The sequence below is a fragment of the Haliotis asinina genome, chromosome 2 (assembly GCF_037392515.1).
Source record: "Haliotis asinina isolate JCU_RB_2024 chromosome 2, JCU_Hal_asi_v2, whole genome shotgun sequence".
NCBI lineage: Eukaryota > Metazoa > Mollusca > Gastropoda > Lepetellida > Haliotidae > Haliotis > Haliotis asinina.
Genome location: NC_090281.1, coordinates 65,014,952 through 65,034,540, shown reverse-complemented (window position 1 = coordinate 65,034,540; position 19,589 = coordinate 65,014,952). Strand labels below are relative to the sequence as shown.

The 19,589-nt window shown below is 44.9% G+C and overlaps 1 protein-coding gene across 1 annotated transcript in view; it reads right to left on the bottom strand.

Annotated features, from left to right (window-relative positions):
• LOC137274177 (uncharacterized) overlaps positions 1–19,589 on the bottom strand; it is a 47,101-nt gene that overhangs the window by 20,308 nt on the left and 7,204 nt on the right. Inside the window, exons 2-10 of the mRNA XM_067807215.1 lie at positions 5,316–5,405; positions 4,212–4,282; positions 3,394–3,564; positions 2,357–2,497; positions 1,801–1,914; positions 1,178–1,429; positions 719–854; positions 282–486; positions 57–203 (exon numbers count right to left, since the gene is read on the bottom strand). Coding sequence (XP_067663316.1) covers positions 57–203; positions 282–486; positions 719–854; positions 1,178–1,429; positions 1,801–1,914; positions 2,357–2,497; position 3,394 — 996 coding nt within the window. The 5' untranslated portion in view covers positions 3,395–3,564; positions 4,212–4,282; positions 5,316–5,405. The remainder of the gene's footprint in view (positions 1–56; positions 204–281; positions 487–718; positions 855–1,177; positions 1,430–1,800; positions 1,915–2,356; positions 2,498–3,393; positions 3,565–4,211; positions 4,283–5,315; positions 5,406–19,589) is intronic.

The window sequence follows — 19,589 nt, the reverse complement described above, 5'->3', positions numbered from 1 at the left end:
TCCATGATTAGAGGTGTGTTTATAAAATTTTGCAGCTACCACAACGATTCCCTCACCATTGAGCTGGTCAACGTTATAGTGTCAACACGATGTTTATCTCTGAGTACATCCCCAACAGCGTGGAGTTCATACACGTCCCTCACAAAGTGATCGACTCCTGCATCATCATCTGACCAGCCAGTCCAGCGAAGGTTCACCGTGGGCTGAAACAAGACATGGAATCATTCCCCCTGTAAACCAATACCATCAGGTGTAAAATATAACTGTGATCTTATACTTACAGTCTTGATAACATCGGGAGCAGTCAGCATGCTGCCAACACAGGCAGCAGTACCAGTACAGTGATAAGGATCCACCAGGTCCATGGACACAGTAAAGGTGTGAGTCAGCGTGGCACCACTGTAGTAGTAGGTCGCTAGCGTGTTGCTCTCCTTGTTCCTGACCTTCACATACCCACCATTACTTGCTGAATAAGTGAATTCGATACTGAAAATAATAATGTCAAAATACTTGTGTAATCCTTCTGATAATGAAAATCATATCAAATGACAAACAATTACATTGTTCATGGGCTGTATTCATGTTTTTTTCTTTCGAATATATTTTGACATTCAGATTGAAAACTGAAAGATAACAGTACGGTGTCTGACCAACCGAAGTTAAGAAAACCTCGCCCCCTTTCAACACCCCCACCCTCCCTTCCCTGGTCACGACCTACTCATCTCTATGCTGGAAGGGTAGAGGGAGAACAGTCGCCCCTGGTGGGTTTCCTTCACAGGTGAACAGGTCTGTGTCCGGGCTGATTCGGCTGACTCCTCCACAGTTAAAGACCTTAGTAGCGACAACACCTGCTCCTGCACAGTCAGGTGAGTGAATAATTTTGTTTGGAAAGATGACCTCAGCAGCACAAAAGCAAATAGCATGAATTTATTAGTTAGATGTTTCATAACATTATCACTGTTTGCTGGGGATTTGAAAACTCGTGATACAGTAGAAATTAACATTCGGCTTGAATGTGAAATGAGAATTTGAATTTAAAACTAACTACCGGATAGTATATACCGTTGTGCACCCAGATAAAATTAACTCTATAACACCTACCTCAGTAAGGATACATTAGATAGTATGGTGAATAACCTCACATTATACAGATTGTTCCCTCTGATATTCAACAAACCTCTTTTGAGTTTGAATATAGTAGAACCACCGACAATTCCCACACGGAAGTCTTCAATGAAGGCGTGTCTGGATGGAGGTATCATTTTGTATTTTCCCGTAAACTTGTAGTACATTCTGGATGGAAACTTGATGTTTGACCAGCTGGTTGACTGAGATGGACCGCTGTTGATGTCTGGAGGTGCTTCTGTCGTGTCGCCATTGCTGGCGGTCAGTCTTAGGAGGTTGAAGTGTATTGTTGGTTTCATTGTTACTGTAACATGGATGCAGTGTACAAATGTGTGAATAATAACAATAAGACGAACGACGATACGGACCATTTCAGGGTCAAAAGATTATATACGATGGTTATTCCTCTAAACAGCATACGTTCAATCATAGAAACTACGTAAATATGAAACGCCAGTGAAAGACCAGTGACGACCATCCATAGAATCAGATTCAAAGAATCCTGATACAAAATAGCGCTGACAAGTATATGAATAAAAGATCGAAAATCAATGATGAGACAAGGGTAAGCATATCCTGCGCCCCTGGAGGCATGTGAAATTAATAACCTGCAAACGAGAAGGAATTCGAAGTGTTTGGGTTTACTGTCTGTAATCCGAGGACGAGTCAACTTACTTGTCTGGCAGTGTTTCCCTGTGAAGCCGCTGGAACAGGCACAGTTGCTGGCGTACTCGTTCCTGCAGGTCCCGGGATAACACCGGGTGCTATCACCCCGCCACGAACACGTCTCTGTAAACACAATTAGGGGATCTAGCTTTACATGATCAGATAAGTGTTTGAGTCTGTTTTGTTCGGTGAGGTGACGGCAAGTCAAATTTTGGCTTCTACATGTTGTCAAAAGACACAGTATACACTGACCTGATGTCTAGTTCCTGGCTTTTGACTGCAAATGATTTTGCTTTATTAGACAGGTTTAGAGTTAGAATAGAAGTGTGCGATACAGACAAAACGCAACAATAAACATCATTTTAGTAATTAAAGGTTAATGATTCGTAGGACTTCTCTCACTGTAGGATTCTTTACATTTATGATTAGATGTAACACTTTCAGAGTCAGAAGTCTTGCAGTTTGAGAGTGCTGTTTCCATTCATAGCTAAATGATGTCGAAAATAACTGTAGCAGGAACCTGGTGGACATAATGTTGACTGGTTATTCATCGATTAGAACTCACGTTTGCATGATCTCCGATTATATGATGCCAGATACGCCCTGTGTCCTGCCTGGTCAAGCACGACCCCATCACAGCGACTACACACCTGGTCGCTGCCGGTGGTGCATGTCTCCAGGTCACAGTTACTGATGGCACTGCACACTGGCAAAGGTAACATATGACCTATCTTGAATACAGTAAATATCTGACTTGTAACACAGGTAGCAGTATTATACTTTTACTTTAAAACAGCAAGCATAGGAACAGTTTGATTTGTAGGAAAATATATACTATTAGGCTTTAAAACGTCACATCAATGGTACTCCACAAGCATTGATTTAACCTACTACTGCGTGTCCAGAAAGACCATTCCAAACATATGAATACGGGGAGTGTTATTGCTAGACCCAGGTCATGTTGAGACCCCCTCCACCCCCCAAACCCCTACCCCTACACACACACACATGCACCCCTCCACACACACACACACACGCGCACACACACACGCGCGCGCACGCACACACACACACACACACACACACACACACACATGCGCGCGGGCGCGCACCAGGATTGCTACATGCAGATGAGCCATCTTTGTTCAGGCACCACGGCCGCATCAGCCAAATACCTGGGCCGCCGAATCTCCGACCAGGTGGTTTGTATCGACGCGGTTCTTAATTGCATTGCCAGTATACCTAGGTTAAACTTATGGACAGTGGTGCACGTTGTATTATCTTGAGCAAAGTGAATTCTCAGCTTATACTAAAGATGTGCCAGATGATCACCAGAACTTCTTTGTATAAGTGGCCTGGGCTGAACTCAACTTTGCTGTTAAATGCATGCCAGCTTAATGTTGGAGGGAAGCTTCAAATTATGTACTTCTTTGGAGTTTTTCGCTGTGGTAAAACCACTAATATGCTGATAGAGCATGAACCCAAATTGTGATGAAACGACATTTGAACTCATATGGTTTAGATTTTACGTGTTCAAGTGAAGTAAATTTGCATGGTGAATGGCGGCACTTAAGTGTTTTCGATATGAATGAATGCACGTACTTCTGCATCGTTCTCTGCTGACGTAAAAGCCTTGATTACAGATGGCACAGATCCCAGGAGAAGTACATTTGCCTCCACTCTTGTACTGTGTCCTGCCGTTACTGTAGACGATGTGAGATGTCCCGTAGTCGATGTTGCAAGCATCGGGGTTGATGTCACCGTCGCAAATAGCTGCAATGTGTAAATCATGTTTCTTTGTTACGTTATGTGTGGCTGAACCTGTTCATGCCAAATCATAGGGATTCTGAGGTATCTGGTGTGATAAGATGTGCCCAATGAATCTGCTCTGCAGGTGTATTGCTCGGATGAACTGGTCTTCAGCTGCCGTTGAAACCATTGGTCTACCCGTTTGGCGACGGTTTTGTGTCTGGCCTGTCTGTTCGTAAGGGCTCAACAAACTGGTAATAGTTGCTTGGCTTCAGGTAAAGACTCTTTCAATGTGACGTTCTGAGGCCCCTATGTCTGTGATACCAATGCCTCTGTCGCGTTCGGCGTGCAACAGTTATGCACGAGTATTTTCAGCAAACTCCATGTATGATTTTAGAATTTTTCATGCCAGCACGAAACTCACTTAATCAGAGAATAATGCTTGCTACTCGAGCACCGAATACGTTTTGGCAAATGTTTCCTGACAACGTTTCACTGTATGACAGTACCTGCAATTGTGAAAACGTTAATTTAAACTGATAAGTTTCTTTTGACCAGTAGTTTATAACACGCCACACCCAACATTAACTTACCAAGATATGCAGATCATCAGATCATTATCGTACCAACTGAAGTATCGTTCCTCAATCAAAGTAGCACAGTTCACTTACGATGTGGGCAGCCTGTGTTATCTGTTGTTCTGTACCCTGTTTTGCACCTGTAATGTTTGTACGACTCTCTCCTGGTAGAAGAAAAATGTGTTCTCTTACGACGCGTATGATATTGTCAGAATAAGAATGTACGACTTCGCATTAATATCATATGTTGTAATATCATAAGGGTAACGCTAATTTCCAAGGTATTATGATTTGCAGGAGCCTGAGGTCTTTCATTAATTGCTCGACTACAACCGAGGGTTTCTGCAAATAATCATGTCATGAAAATTAGGGTCACGAAATCAAGCACACGAGACCTGGGGTCAAAATGAAATGTTACCCAATCACAGAACATTCACAAGATCATTTCAAGTCATATTATGAAACTGCCCAAGCCTTCAGTATCGTGTGCGACGACCCCTTGAATCGATACATGGCAAAACGCATCACTGCTGTTATAGCTAAAATGTATAGAATTTCCAATAAAATACGATTTTATAAAATAACGGCATTTTGAAGCATTGACTTTTAACAACAATCAAAAGAGGACAACAATCAAAAGAGGTTACTGACATATCTTCTACAAAGATTGAAACGACATAAAACAAAACTGCGGACGTCATCATTGAGAGTCACGATATTCGATCTTGACTTTTGGCCATACCACTAGACGCTATTCTTTTCAGTGCTCAAAAACATGAGAGTTCTAGTGTATGTTTTCATCGCGTTGGCACTGGCAAGAAAGTGAGTAATGACACAGGTGCATGTGACGAATGTGAGTCAGAAATATCGTCAATAATGAATAAAGTTCAAACGAGCCGTAGGTGATTGAACGTCAACAGCTGGGCCACTTATGACGTCACCTAACAGCGGGTTTGATGATGGCCCGTCGTGAAGCTTTTAGAGTACACTATCAAGTTACAGTGGCCTACTCATTTCTGTTAACATGCGGGCGTCTTGATGATAATTCTATTCATTTTAGCTATAATCTGATGGAGTACCTACAAGTATGTCGGAGGATTTCCATTTAGAATAGAGGTCAACTATGAAGGCCAGTGTCGGTGGTCAGAATACTACTAAACATTCGATGAAAACTCATCAGAGTAATTTACTTTGTACCTGTATCTTGTGCACCGACCCCAGTTCAAAAAGCCACACGAGGTTGTGTAATGATATGACCCGTAAGTTCTGTACGCCACCACATTTACACTGAAAGGAAAGTAAGACATTATTTCTTCGCCTCGCACGTGTAAGTGTAATATACAGAAGGAAATAAAAAAACAAGTGTCGCAACGCCCAAGTTTTATATCATGTCTATATTTAATCACATCTTATCTGTCATGTGCGGTTTTACAGGAAAATATCTTATGGCCAAAGTGCTGAAAAGACTATTTTAGCAACACAAAAAACAACAATAAAGAATATGAATGGAATAAATTAATTTAATATGGGTCCTTTATAAATAAAGCTGAATTTAAGATAACACGATGTGTCAGTGAAAGAATGGTCATCTTAAACGGGTAACACGATGCATTGCCCTAAATAAGGTCTCTAGTGCCAGGTATGACACAGTCATTATCTTGCGTAGGCTCTGTGCATCTGGATACTGCTTTGAACCCTTGAGCGCACAATGACTCCGTTGTTGGGGCAACCTGTTCCATTCTTGGTGTACTGTTTGATCTAATCAATATTCTCAACAGGGGGTTCTCTCTATCGAATCAAACGCCCCAGGATGTCCCAAACATGCTCGATAGGGCTGAAATCAGAACTTCTGGCTGGTCACAGAAGGGTTATAAAGGCTTCTTGATGCAGAAAATCAATGACTGCGCGATGTGACTTGGTGTTGTCATCTTTAGACACTGGTCTTCTTAATAGGAGATGATTGTTGAAATGAGGCACAACATGGCTCCTCAAGATGGTATATTTGTCCATTCAGATTTCCTCTCATAGTTTCATACAATCAAGAATCCTCCTCTAAATGGAACTTCTTCCATGATGTTCCTTTGAACATGTTTCATGTTCCTTTGTCACCATACACCCGTGCTTCCGTCAGTAGCCAACAGCCCAAACCGGTCTAAAAATAGGTTTTCCTCCAAGAAGCCAGCTACCACCGATGCCGATCACGGCACCACTGTAACCCCAGTTGCTTGCGTCAATGTCAATGCATGCCGCTTATGACATGGATAAGACATCGTGGGTGTTCTGTCTAATTGAAACCGTATTTTCACGACACGAGTGGTGCAAGTGTGTCATAGTCCTAGATGATTGATGACGCCGTATGTGTATGAATGTATGTATATGTGCGTGCGTGCGTATGCGTGTGCGCACGCGTGTATGTGTGTGTGCTGTCTGTATGCCCATGGCATCACGGATCTTTGTTTCATAAATACGAGTCCAAGTGTTCATACACATACCTTCTGTACACACTTGCTGTCAGTGTGCTTTGCTTGTTTTATCTACAACACAGGTCTGTGTTGTACATAAGAGCGACTAACGGTACTGGATGGACTTATACACTTCATCGTATCCCACTTGCGTAGATCGATGCCTAGTCTGTCGATCACTGGATTGTCCAAGTTATTTACATTTCGCCGTTATATTGCTGGAACATGTGGCGTTATATAACAAACTCAACTAAGCAACAAGCAAACAAAAAGACCTCTCACACCCATGCATGAATTCTGGTCCAGATTTGATTATTTACATACCACCTCCATATAGCTGGAATGTTGATATTACTCAACAAACTCGAATATTTATTGCTGTTATATCATTTGTACACGTAGTCTAAACTTAGTACAAGATATGGTGTTTATCTAAAATTGCCACTCATGCATGTCTTTCAGACATATTTTGAATTAACTATCGGTGTCCGCAATAGTTTAGGTGCATGGTGATTATTACCTCACTAAACTAACTAACTGCTGTCATGATGGAAGGGTTTGTTAAACCAGCCCGAACATAGAAATGTTATCAAATGTTACTCAATATAATCTCCCTCGACAAATTATCTGGACCTGAGACTACATGCTGGCAAAAGTCAAGACAAGTACGCGTCAACACAATGTTGGTGTCGCAGTGTTTACCAGGGCGTACATGACTTTCGTCCAGCACAGATTACTTAACAAAGAGACACATTAACTGACGAGCAAAAGAAACGACACCACGTCGAAATAGCTGATATTATATACACGCATGTTCATGTTGCCTATACGCCTGTTGTTAAAATCCACTTTCCATTTTCACAATGACGATTTATAGTTTTGTTTTATCAGTGATTTCGACATAGTGTCGTTTGGTTTGTCCGTTAGTTTATTGTTATTGACAAAAGCTGAACTGTGAGTTTGTTCCATAGCATCGGTATGTTGCATATCATTATTCACCTAAATATATATTCAGTTTAATCAATATGCGAAGCTGCGACATTTGAAGTAAGAAGCACCCGTCTTTTTTGCCGCGTTTCATCCTTTACACCAGGTACCTGTTACCTGTAAGCGACCATTGTCCATGTGTAATACATTATATAGTATTCACAGAAATTATTGAGAATCATGTTGCGTCATGTAACTCATTACGTTTATTAACTTCTGGCGTTTTACTTACATAAACATGTTAAAACATCATCCTTTTACAGTCTCAGTCTTGTTTTAGTACTTTGTTAGACCTCCTCGCTCAGCAATGCATGCCTGAATACGCCTAGGCACACTACCCATCAAAATTAGTAGGTAATCGTGTGACAGGGTATCCCAATATTGGACCACCTCGGCCTTCATATCTTCAATATTTCTCAGTCCCTTTTGGTTTATTCTGTCCTTCATGACTCCCCACACATTCTCAATTGGGTTTAGGTCTGGGCTGTAACTGGGCCAGTCTAAAACTTGAACATTTTCGTCCGACAACCACTGTTTTGTGTAGCGCGCAGTGTGTTTTGGGTCATTATCATGCTGGAAAATCCAATCATCTTCCACAATGTTTGTGCTGTCGGAAGAAGGTGACCATTTAGAATGTCAACGTATCTTTCTTTTGTCTAGTTTCCCGTGAAAACACACAATGGCGTCACTCCGCGAGCCGATATGCCACCCCACATGTGAAACTTCGGGCTATGTTTTGGTCCCTGGTAGATAGGTTTGACAGTATCTTTGGTCCAAATTTTCACACAATTAGGGAAAAGCCAAACAGAACTTCCGAAAAGAAAACATTATCCCAATCTTGATTTTCATGAGCCCGACACCAGTTTAAACGTTTTTCCTTTTGTGCATCTTTCATCAACGGCGAGGGAATTTCACGTTTTTTTTTCACCCAATTAAGTCTCTGTAATTCCTGCCTAACTGTTTCATTGCATACCTGAGGACTTCCTCTGCTAATCATTTCATTTCTGATGTTCTCAACACTTTTCAATTTGCCCCTACTCACAATCTGCCCAAGTCTTCGGCGATCCACAACACTGAATTTCCTAGGCCGACCTGCCCCTGCTTTGTGCTCTATCCCGGTTCCTGTTTGAATATTCTTCAAAGTTCTGTATACTATAGACAGAAGAATACCATGTCTACAAGCTAACACTTTAGCATCTGCCTCACCCCTTTCAAAATCATCTAGAATGAGCTTTCTTTTCTCTCTTGCTGTAAATTCTGCCATGTAGTAGTATATACAATGGGGGTTTTAAAACACTTTCAAGAAAAGTCTCTACAAAGCCTTATTTACTAAATAAGGCTTTGGTTGGGCCCTTAGCTCTTGCTACTATTACCCCTACTACTTAACGTGTGTTGGAGGTAACACTGTGCCGTACGGTACGATCAATAATTCTTCTCTTACAAACCCCCTACCCGGCCCATCCCTCAAGTAGTATAAGTTAGGTTCGTCGGCTTTCATATCCACTTTATCTATGTTGTAAGTTTTGACTGACCATATAGGATCGGTGGCCCGCTTACGGCTATCACCCTCGTGTTCCCCCGGCTGGTATAGATACCTCACTAGGGCCCTATCTGGTATCTGTTTCTCCTTCCCACGCAATGGAGCGGCCGACTCTGCAACTATTGATTTTAGTTTGATAGCGTCTGCCGGTTTCTTACCGGTGAGACGGGTGACTTCATGGTTGATTGCCGACACCACCTTGGGTAACCTCGTGACCCATTCAGTCGATCGTTTTCCAGGGGTGGTCATCTCCCTAGCATACTGATGGCCGAACAAGCGCTCAGCCAAAGTCCTATTAAATCTCTCAACTATGGCTTGGCTGCGATGGGCTCCGGCCGTGCCACGCCTCACCTTTGTATTGTGTTTGGCTAGCAGTTGTGACACGGCACCCATGAACTCCCGTCCGGGGTCAACTTGCAGCTCTGTTGGCCACGTCAGCGGGCTGCGTTTGTATATGCGTTTGAATCCTCTGGCTACCTGGGCCGAATCTTTCGTGGTCAAGGGTTCGGCTTCCTTGTAACGACTGGCTACGTCCACTACGGTTAAGGCATACTTGTACCTCTTGTCGTGGGGTAGGAACAGTAGGTCTGCCTGGTGAACGCTATTAGGTATGTTAATACCGAACCTCCTTCTAGGCACGTAGCGTGGTGCCGGCAAATAGATCTGCCACAGGGCTTGTTTTTCAAGCCACGCTTTGGCTTCCTCCGGGGGTACTCGCGCTATTTTAGCTAGCTTATCTACTGCGCTAGCTCCTTTCCAGTACCCACGCGGGCTGTAGTAAATAGCCTCAAATTTTTTCATGTCCATACGCGTATGTGTTTATCCCATCAATAGCTATCCAACGTTTCGTGTCCATAGGCGACAGGGACGTCTTGTTTATAGTCAGTCCGTATATCTTATGTCCATCACTTCTAAGTGTGTTCATTTTATGCCTAAAGGTACGGGTCTTGAACAGGGCTTCCTTGAATCTGGCGTGTTTGATGTGTTGTTTCACCACATACTTCTTAACCCCCTTAGCCTTCCGGATCTCACTATTGTCGGCTTTCAGTATGGAGTACATCTTAGGTCTCAAACCTATGTACTCGGCTATGGGCGTGCCAGCACACTCGTCCTTCATCTTACCTAGGACCTTTTTATTTACCGTACTGTGTATGGTATGGGTCTTAGGGTAGTCGCTGGTGTCGTATAAATCGAGGTGTTTTTTCATGTCCTCGTACACGTCCTCGGTTCGAATCTCCATCAGCAGGGAATCCGTGTCAGTGTACAGCACTTCACACCTGTCGCCGTACTGTTTCTTGAGCTCGTTGTAGTAAAAGTCGTACATCAGGTGTTTGGATAAATCGAGGATGCTCATCCCCACGTAAACAGGCCGGTTGAATTTTATGTGGCTTTTCTTCATGTGTAGGGCAACCAGGTTGTCTGTGAATATCTTACTACGGTTGAATGCCGGACTGGCTATCAATCTCCTGAGCTTGTCTTCCTCACTCGACCGAACCAGCTTCACGGTCACGCGTTTCCTCAGGTTCTCCATAGTCTTACCAAACACCGAGTTGTTCATGAGCTTGTAGAGATTTTTCTCAAAATCACTGGTGGCTTTTTTTCGTAGGTCTGTGTTCATTCTGATGTAGGGCTCCATCCATGGGCTCTGGTCGAACATGAGCACCCTGTGTATTTTGGTCAGCCTCATACCCAACGACAGGTACAGCTGTAGGTTGCGATAGTGAACGATGTACTTGGTCTTATTCATTAAGTTAGGAACGAGTTTTTCAACGTCTGTCACACGCCCACCTAACAAGTTATGTTGGTACTCAGACATCCAGTCTGGGTTAACCCTCATACGTTCGGGGGCCAGGGGGTAGCTGTTGTGTGATGTGTGTAATTCCTTGGTATACTCTAAGTCAACCTCGAGGATATACCCTTTGTTCGAATCTGGTGCAACCCCCATAACATCAACGTGGGGTACCCATTCGAATCCCCCTGTAGGTAGATACTGGCTCATGGCCCAGCCGTACAGGTTGTTTGCGTCGAGGTAGAGAATGTGATTGGTTGGCTTGTTAGGATCGTAACCTTTCACGTATTGATTATTTGCTTTCGCGTATCGTTTGGATGCCATGGAAATCCCACCTCGCAAGCCTTTCTCAATGAATAGGTGCATGTCGTAATCTGTGAGCAATTCCAAATTAACTCCGGTCTTTTTAAGCAAGGCGTCCCACGACAGACCTGGGCTGGTGTAATACCATGCGGGGTCGAGTTTATACTGCTTGAAACACGTCCGCCTAAACGTCTCAAACACGTCGGCTAACAGCAGTACATCTGTCCTCAAGTACAGGTCGTGATAATCACCCAGGTTCTTACAACCCAGTTTATTCTATACGTTAGTCGCGTGCGAGTAATCATCTCGTGAGACGGACTCCTCATTCAGCTTGCTATAAAAGCAGTCAATAGGGGGTAGTCTGGTCTCGGTGAACTTGACCCAACTATCCATGTACTCATAGGGGTACACACCCTTCCTCATAAGCAGGGGTCTAGTCTCGGCTTCTGTTTATCGATCGGTGATAGGGAAGGTATTGTTGGCCTTGACCAGACTGTCGAGTGACGACAGGAGGAACTGAAACGAGTCAATGAACCTAAGTCCGTTTAAGCTGAAGGAGATGTATCTCTCCATGTTGTTGGGGATGCACGTTATATTACCATCGATTTTCGCGATGGCCTGCATGATCAAGTGTGAGTCGTACCCTCTCAAGTTGTGAAAGACAACGGGGATGTTTATTGTCTTAGGGTTGATTTTAAGCTTGAGGTTGCACGCGCTGTGAGCGGCGCCTCTATACTTACCAGTTATGTGGCAGTGGTCTCTCACCGAATCACTGTTAAGTGGTGAGTCACACACGTGACAGTTAGTGCTACTAGCGTGAGCTAGCCTGTCGACTCGGGTCATACGCATGGGAGCGATTCTATACAATGCATTCCTAATAATTTTTTCTTCCTCCTGCAAACACTTTAGAAACCTTTCAGCCGCGTCAGGGCCCCTATACACTACCGGAGCTTTCGTTTCCCCGTCACAATGGACGACAATGTATCCAAACCCACAGGCTTTATGCTCATGTGTTTTGTGGGTGAAGCTACCGGCGGCACCACTGGGGGATTCCCCCACCACCAAGGCTTCGAAGTCGGCGTATATGATATAAGGCACAGACATTTGGTTCTTGTGGTTACCGAATTTTAGGATATTATCACCTTCCTTAGGCATGTCGACTCGTATGGCCGTCTGCCCCACACCTTGGCAATCCTCCCGGTGGGATTCTAATAAATCAGCTCGTGTGAAGCCATGTAGGCATCGTTCACAGAAGTGGGTCTTTTCTCTGTGTGCCGATTGGTCATACAACAGCCTGCTAAAGTGTTTTATCCATGTGTAGTGATACTTGTCACCTCGCTGGATCATGAATATATTGATAACTTGGCGATCCTTCACTTCGCTGACCCTGTGTACTATTGTTGTGTTACCTTCGTGCCCAAAGACATTTATAGCCAGATTATTCTGTTTTTCTACTTTAGTGATCTGGGATATGGGGGTGGGTTCATCTATACCATCCCAGTTGAGCCCATCATCCTGAGGATAATTAGAAGGCCTGTTCGGATTAGTGTCAGCTGGAAATAAGGCTGACCTGATAGCTAACCTCAGGCAATCGTTTCCTCTATTCTTAACGTTTACTATGGCATGTTTGTTCCTATAGTAGGGGGGCAAGGCTAGGTATGACCCGCCTCTGAATGGCACGTAGTTAGCTATGTCTAGATAGACATTATCGATTTTATCTACAGCCCACCCGGACCCCAAGTGTGTGTAGCGTTCTAGGTATTCTCGTATCTGCTGAAAACTGGTATCGATTGATGCGTCAATGGTCTCTGTATGTGTGACAACCTCTTGTTTACCTCGGAAGTAAGGCTGAACATACTCAGTGGTCCCTGTGGGGCCCCCAACCTGCTTATCGAGTGACATTTTCACTGTGATCTGAAACTTGATACTTCCTAGGTTATTTAGTTCCTGGTTGACCTTATCAGCTATCAGAGGCTTGATATCTGTAATGTCTATGTTTCTATCAACGTGCATGCGCCAACCTCTCAAATAGTTGCCTACAGCGCGCTCAGTGCGCACGAACTGTAGGTCAATAGCTCTATTCTGTCGTAATAATTCTACAAGCTGTGGTTTTCTCATACGGGAATACCCGCCTAAACCCAAATCGTGTGCCTCGGCTTTCAGTTGTTTTACAGTGGGACGTGCTACGGGGGTATGTGATAACAATTCGACTAACCCGGCTCTCCCCAGGTTTGAATAACCCGTGTATCCAAGCTGTTTTGCTTGAGCTTTTAATTGTTTTACCGTAGGGGGGGCTTCTAAACCTAGTAATCTCAACAATGCTGACTTCCGCATTCGAGAATACCCGATCACACCTCTCTGTTTTGCGACCCGCTTAAGCTCGCGTACAGTAGTCATAGTGTTTACACCTAACATAACCAATGTCTAATTGGGTCACAGTAAAGGGAGGTAACCCTTGATAAAACATTTATTTGGAGTCTATCTTGAGCAGTCGCCTACGTTCTTTTATGTAGTCCTTTTTATTCTCGTAGATGAGTTGATGTCTGACTACGTTCGCTCCGTGAGCTTTACATAGACAGTAGTGTCCTTTAACCCCGATACCACACACAGAACACGTGTAGTTAGGACTTCCCATATGGAAACAACAGAACCCCTGATTCCTGCATTTCCTACCACAGGCCTCGGTCTTCCCCATAAGTATGTATTCGCATCGGTATGGAGCGGGTCTCATGTTTACTTATATAGGTATTTAATTTAATTGCTTCGCAACCAACGCAGTAGCTGCTATGCCCAACACTATGAAGCCCAGTTCATGATTCATTTGTCCCTTGGATGGTGTGTAGTACTGAGCGAGTGTGGGTTTATTGAGCGGTTCCAATCGTTTACCAGTTAGTAGGTAGTATTCTTTCATTGCTTCATCGACATCGTTGAATGTTTGAACGGCATGGTTTTCACGCTGGAGTTGTTCGTTAATAAAATCGATCCTCTGGAGGCGTTTTTTAGCGTACTCGGCCTGTGCCTTTTGTAAGTTCTCAGTAGCGAGATCGTGCCGCTTCCTTTCTTCCTGTATTTCAGCCGCGTGATCATCTCGTAGTTTCGAGAAGAGGAAATTACTCCCGGAAAATGCCAGGGCATTCACTAACGCCCCACCGACCATCATAGCTATCGTGGCCATCCCTATATTTATTTCATTATATTATCAGGTATTATCCCTTGTTTTACTAGGATGTCTTTTGTGGCCATCGCCATACCAAGGTTCATTATGAGCATACCCATATCCTGCAGGTTGAAATCTAGCTTGATAGTTGGTTGTTTAAGCACCATTTTAGTCAACCTAGCGTACCCTACTGCTAGACTGGCGACCACTGTGGTGTGGTATGCGTCGTTGACGAACGTTTTCCCCTCAGACATTATGTATATATAAAAATATTTTAAATTATAACATGATATGCGGGTCGACAGTGGGAGGTACCACCTCAGGTACCACCTCATGGTGAGGGTTTCCCTCACGTGTATATAACCACGAGATAGCCAAGGCAGCAGTTACGCCTACAACCAACAACAGTCGGGTTGGGTTGGTCACTGTAATAATTTTATGTTGGTTACACCACCGTTTTTTACCGGCAGCTACTCTCTTAGGATTCTTCTGTCTGGTTACTGTTGGGGTCACTTCCCTCCCTGTGGGGGTTTCCTCCAGTGGAGTTTCCCTCACTGTTGGGGGTGTGGGGGGTACCACCACTGGGGTTTCCTCCTCCTCCCTGGCATCCATCTATACTATTATTATTATCATTTTTTCTCTCAAATTGACAATGCTTTGCCGTGATAATCGCCGCCGTCAACAACATACCATATTTGTGGTACAGCCCGCAGCTGATAGAGCTCACGGCGTGTTCGATAAAAGGGTCTTTCTCGAGGTCCTCCCACAGGTAAAGTCGGCGCTCTGGTGGAATGGGAAGGAAGTATGATACAATACCGGTGTATATCTGGGTCATAGCCGATCCTATTGTCTTTGTCATTTCTGCTCCGAGCCGGGACTCGTATCTAGCGTACAGCTTATCGATTTCTTCGGCTGACATTTTGTGAATTTTATCCGGAGTGTAGTCTCCAAAGTAATGTTTGGCTTTGCCGCCAACAGCCAACGCCACCAGTTTCTCTCGCTTGTCATCATCCACTACCCCAGGTACCAACAATTGTTCGAGCAATTCCTCACACTCCATCTTATAATATAACAAGTAAGATTTAGTTTTAACTATATAATACCCGATGCAGAAAAAACACAGAGAAATGAAGGTTAAGTTGCACACAACAAACACTTCAAATATCATAGCTATACTTAGTATTTGCTTAGCTTTAGCTTAGCTTTGCTTAGCTTTGCTTAGCTTTAGCACACTCTATATGCTACTGGTTGGTCGGTCTTGAGCACGAGCTTAGCGTGTTTAGTTTCAGCGAGCTGTTTCTTCACCCGTTCCCGTTCTAATTTGCTCATCACATCGTTCTCTCTCAAACACTCCTCGAACGAATCCCTGTCCTTGCAGTGAAATAAGGCCACCCATCGCGTCTGCTCCCTGAGGTCTTTCAACACCGAGTTGAACTTCTGCGTTAGCACCCAGACGCTGTGATTTGCATGCCGGCCGGAGAAGGCCAGGTACGATAGCATGTCTCTCTTTTTTGTTATCTCGCGATTAGCGCTGCAGTCGTCCAGTATGAACAGCGTCGGTTCCCCTTTAAATTTCTCGTGAAGAGCTTTCAACCAGTCCTGCAGGCGTGTTCCAGGGTCGATTTTGTGTACGTCCGGGTCCGTCATCACCCAAGGTCGCGCGTACGTTTTATTCATGCTCAGAGTAGGGCACATGATAACGATGTTATCGAACACATCCTTGTAGTAACCCTCCAACATATCCAACACGAAAACGGTCTTCCCACAGCCAGTCTGCCCGCACACTATGGCGCAGTGTGGGTCAGTGGGTAGTTGTGGGTACTCCCGGGGGGTGTGGGGGTCTCCCCCACTAGTAGATGGCTTGCACGAATCTACCATTGTCTATATTAAGTTGCGCGTCCATAATAACGTACAGATATAATTTCAACTTACCAGCGGGTTGAGCCTTCTTAGTAATCTGGATGGTTATCCCTTCGCTGCCGTTATCTATACGGCGCCCGCTACCGTGCAGTTTATCATCATCCGTGGATCGCATGTCCAACCATAGGGCGTACTTGGTGGTCAGGTATTCACCGATCTGCACGGAGCCGAGGTCCTTTGTTATATAATGTGGGGTCCCCACTGGTAGCTTTTTTATCTCATCCCACTGCTGGTGTGGTCTCATACCATGACTGAACAGCTGGTTGGGCACGCCCTCGATGGTCACTTCCACCTTTTCAATCTCGGGGTTGAAAAACTTCTCGCTGTCCCTCCGGAATGGCTCGTAATCCTCCACGGGGACGACCAGGATACCTTTCATCGATCGCGCCGGCACGTTCAGGTTGATATTCCACACAGTGTCGCTCTTATCTCGCACGACTGATCTATGCCTCAGTACGCGATCGTACAGGATAGCCATCTTCCCAGAGTACTGGCTTCGAACCTGCCTGGCCAGCTCCGGGCTAGTGACCATGTCGAACTCCAGAGAGATGTTGTCTATGGCATAACTGGCCTCATCACCGTTCGGCGTACGCACTACTTTGCTATAGTCGTTAAACGTGAGCTCGTATTCGAGCCTATCACCCAGCGCGGCCTGGTAAAACGGCGCGTGTCCCGTGAGCAACTAGAAGTCGAGCGGCACGCAGAATCGATTCCCATATGCTCGAGCGATGGCCTTTTCACCGTCCGATAGCTTGTCTAGCTGGTCTTGTGTGAAGGCATACCCTATGCGCGACCGGGTTGATTTGCTGATACCCTGGTACACATCATTGACTCGTTCTCCCTCGCTTTTCCAGAGATCCCCGTAGCAGTGAAACACGTCGCTGTCGTCGATACTCAGCACCTCGTTACCGCTGATCTTGACGGTCGTTTTCTTGATGATAGCTCGACCCACGTTCCGCACTAGCTCGCGTTTGTCGTTGTCGGAGGTCAACGTGATATTGAACGCCAGTCGAACAGTGCCTGGTACAATGAGGTCATTCTCACCAAGGTTTGGAAATCTAACCAGCAGAGTTTGATTCTGGTCTATCTTGCTGGGATTGTTGGTGATGGTCACCGACTGGCGCACGGCTCTGGCACCTAATGGCTCTCTCAATCTTCTGAAAGGATCTAATTTTCTGCCGTACATTGTTATATATAAATAAAATATATTTAAATACTAATGGATGAAGACATAGATATGACGGAGATGCGGGGCGCTAGTGCCCAGGCATCTGATGAGCAGGAGACCTCATTTACTAGTTCACCATTGGACCAAGAACTTTTGGAAACAACGGTAGATGATTATTACGAAAATTTAAGAAAAGATAAAAACTACGTTGAACCACAGGGTCGATACTATGATGATTTTTTTATTGGTAAAAAGGGTGTTCTACGCCTTAAGTCTAAACCAGAGGTTTACCTCTTTGACAAGCGCACTAAAAAACCACTGGCCTTGTCAACTCTAGCCAGCCGCCATGGTGTCGAATTTATCCGTGAAAATCTAAACATGCGTAATTACGGTGGTGCAATACCTAAGGCCGTTAAAGAAGATCTGCAAGCTACCAGATCCCACCTCACCACTAGAGATGAAATGACACCACAGCGTGCTACAGAAGCCTCGGACAGCATAGAAAAACTGTTGAGCACCTACTGGGACAAACCGTTACCGGGGTTTGACTTTCCGGTAAGGGAACTGCACGGCTTAGACGAAGCCGTGAAACGCGTGCGTGGAGAACTCGTGAACAACATGGGGAAACTGAACGAAATCGACGAGCACATCGCTAGGGAAAAAACCAAACTCAACGAAACTGAAAACGATGATATGAAGCGTCGTATCAATGAACGACTACGTGATTTAGAAGACGAGAGACGTACACGATTGGAAGCCGCTTCCTCGAATCGTGAACAGCTTCGATCCCAGATCAGTCGCATTCGGGAAACAATCGATAGAATACTGAACGAGGATACAACTTTAGCCAACAGGATTCGGATATTGTTCCGGGAGCAAGGGATCACCATCGCCAGCATTCTGACTGCATTGGGTTTCATCATATCAACCCTGGTGGTGTCACTGACAGGGGGTACTGTGGGGCCTGCCGGCGGCAGAACTCCCACACCTGGCGGCGGTGTTAAAGACTGGATAAAAAAACTCGGGGAACACCTAGCTAAACTAGCTGGTAAAGCCGCCGAAGCCCTCCCCGGCATCCTGGGTAGCATCGTCTCGTGGTTGTTGGGCGCTCTGGCTAAAACTGCCATGTGGCTCAGTCAAAACATGTGGGCAGCCATCGTCGCCGTGGCGGGTCTGGTGTACGTAGCGGCTAAGAAATTTTTAACCAAATAAGTCCCAAAGCTACCCCACCAACCACCAGGGCCGTTTTATTATCAATATGATTGGTGGCCTGAATATGGGGGTGTGTGGGGGGTACCTCCACATGAACTTTAGGCTCCGGGGGTGGCGCCACTATACCCGTTTCACGTGGTGGGATGTGTGGGATATAGGGGGTGTTAATATCGGGGTTGATACCCAACTTTTGATGCGCCGTGGCTATGACTATTTTGTTGTTACAACCCACCACTTTTTTTACTCTCAGTTGCATATCACTCGGAGCCATGTACAGCCCCACGCTGAACACGTAATTGACTTTCGATCTGGCGTATTCTAACACGTTTTGGTAACGGTCGATGGCCCGCGGGAGATCAACTGGAGAATTGATAGCATCCTCAACGTTGGAAACGAACTGTTTCTGAGCGTCGTAAGCAGTTCCCTTACCTAGGATGTTGGAACGCGTCATCGACTGCGCACCCAACAGCGCCCACACGTACGTTCGAATTGAGTCGTTCAAGCGTATTGTACCAGCACGAGTGAATTCTTTCGATGTTTTTGAGATCATTTTAGTCCAGGCTGTGGCTGCATCAGGATTGATTTGCTTTATACAGCTGACATGGACCTTTTCATTCGTTGTGGGACCTGTAAATGTATGTTTGCTTGGGTTGTATGAACCATCTTTAGAACCGGCCTGATATGTTCCGGACCTGTAGAAGTACACGAGAACTATACCGAGACCATGGTTCACACCAGGAAGGCGAAAGTCTTTATTCGTTGGAATCTCAAACTCCCCACAAACACGTTCATAAGCGCGTTTATCATAGGGGTTATTCGTCATACTCCACGCTTTATCTTGGGGAAGAGGAGCACTTATTTCCTTCAATATTCGTCTCGTTTGATAATAAATATGAAACAAAATAACCGCCTTACTCAGTTCGTCTATACCGT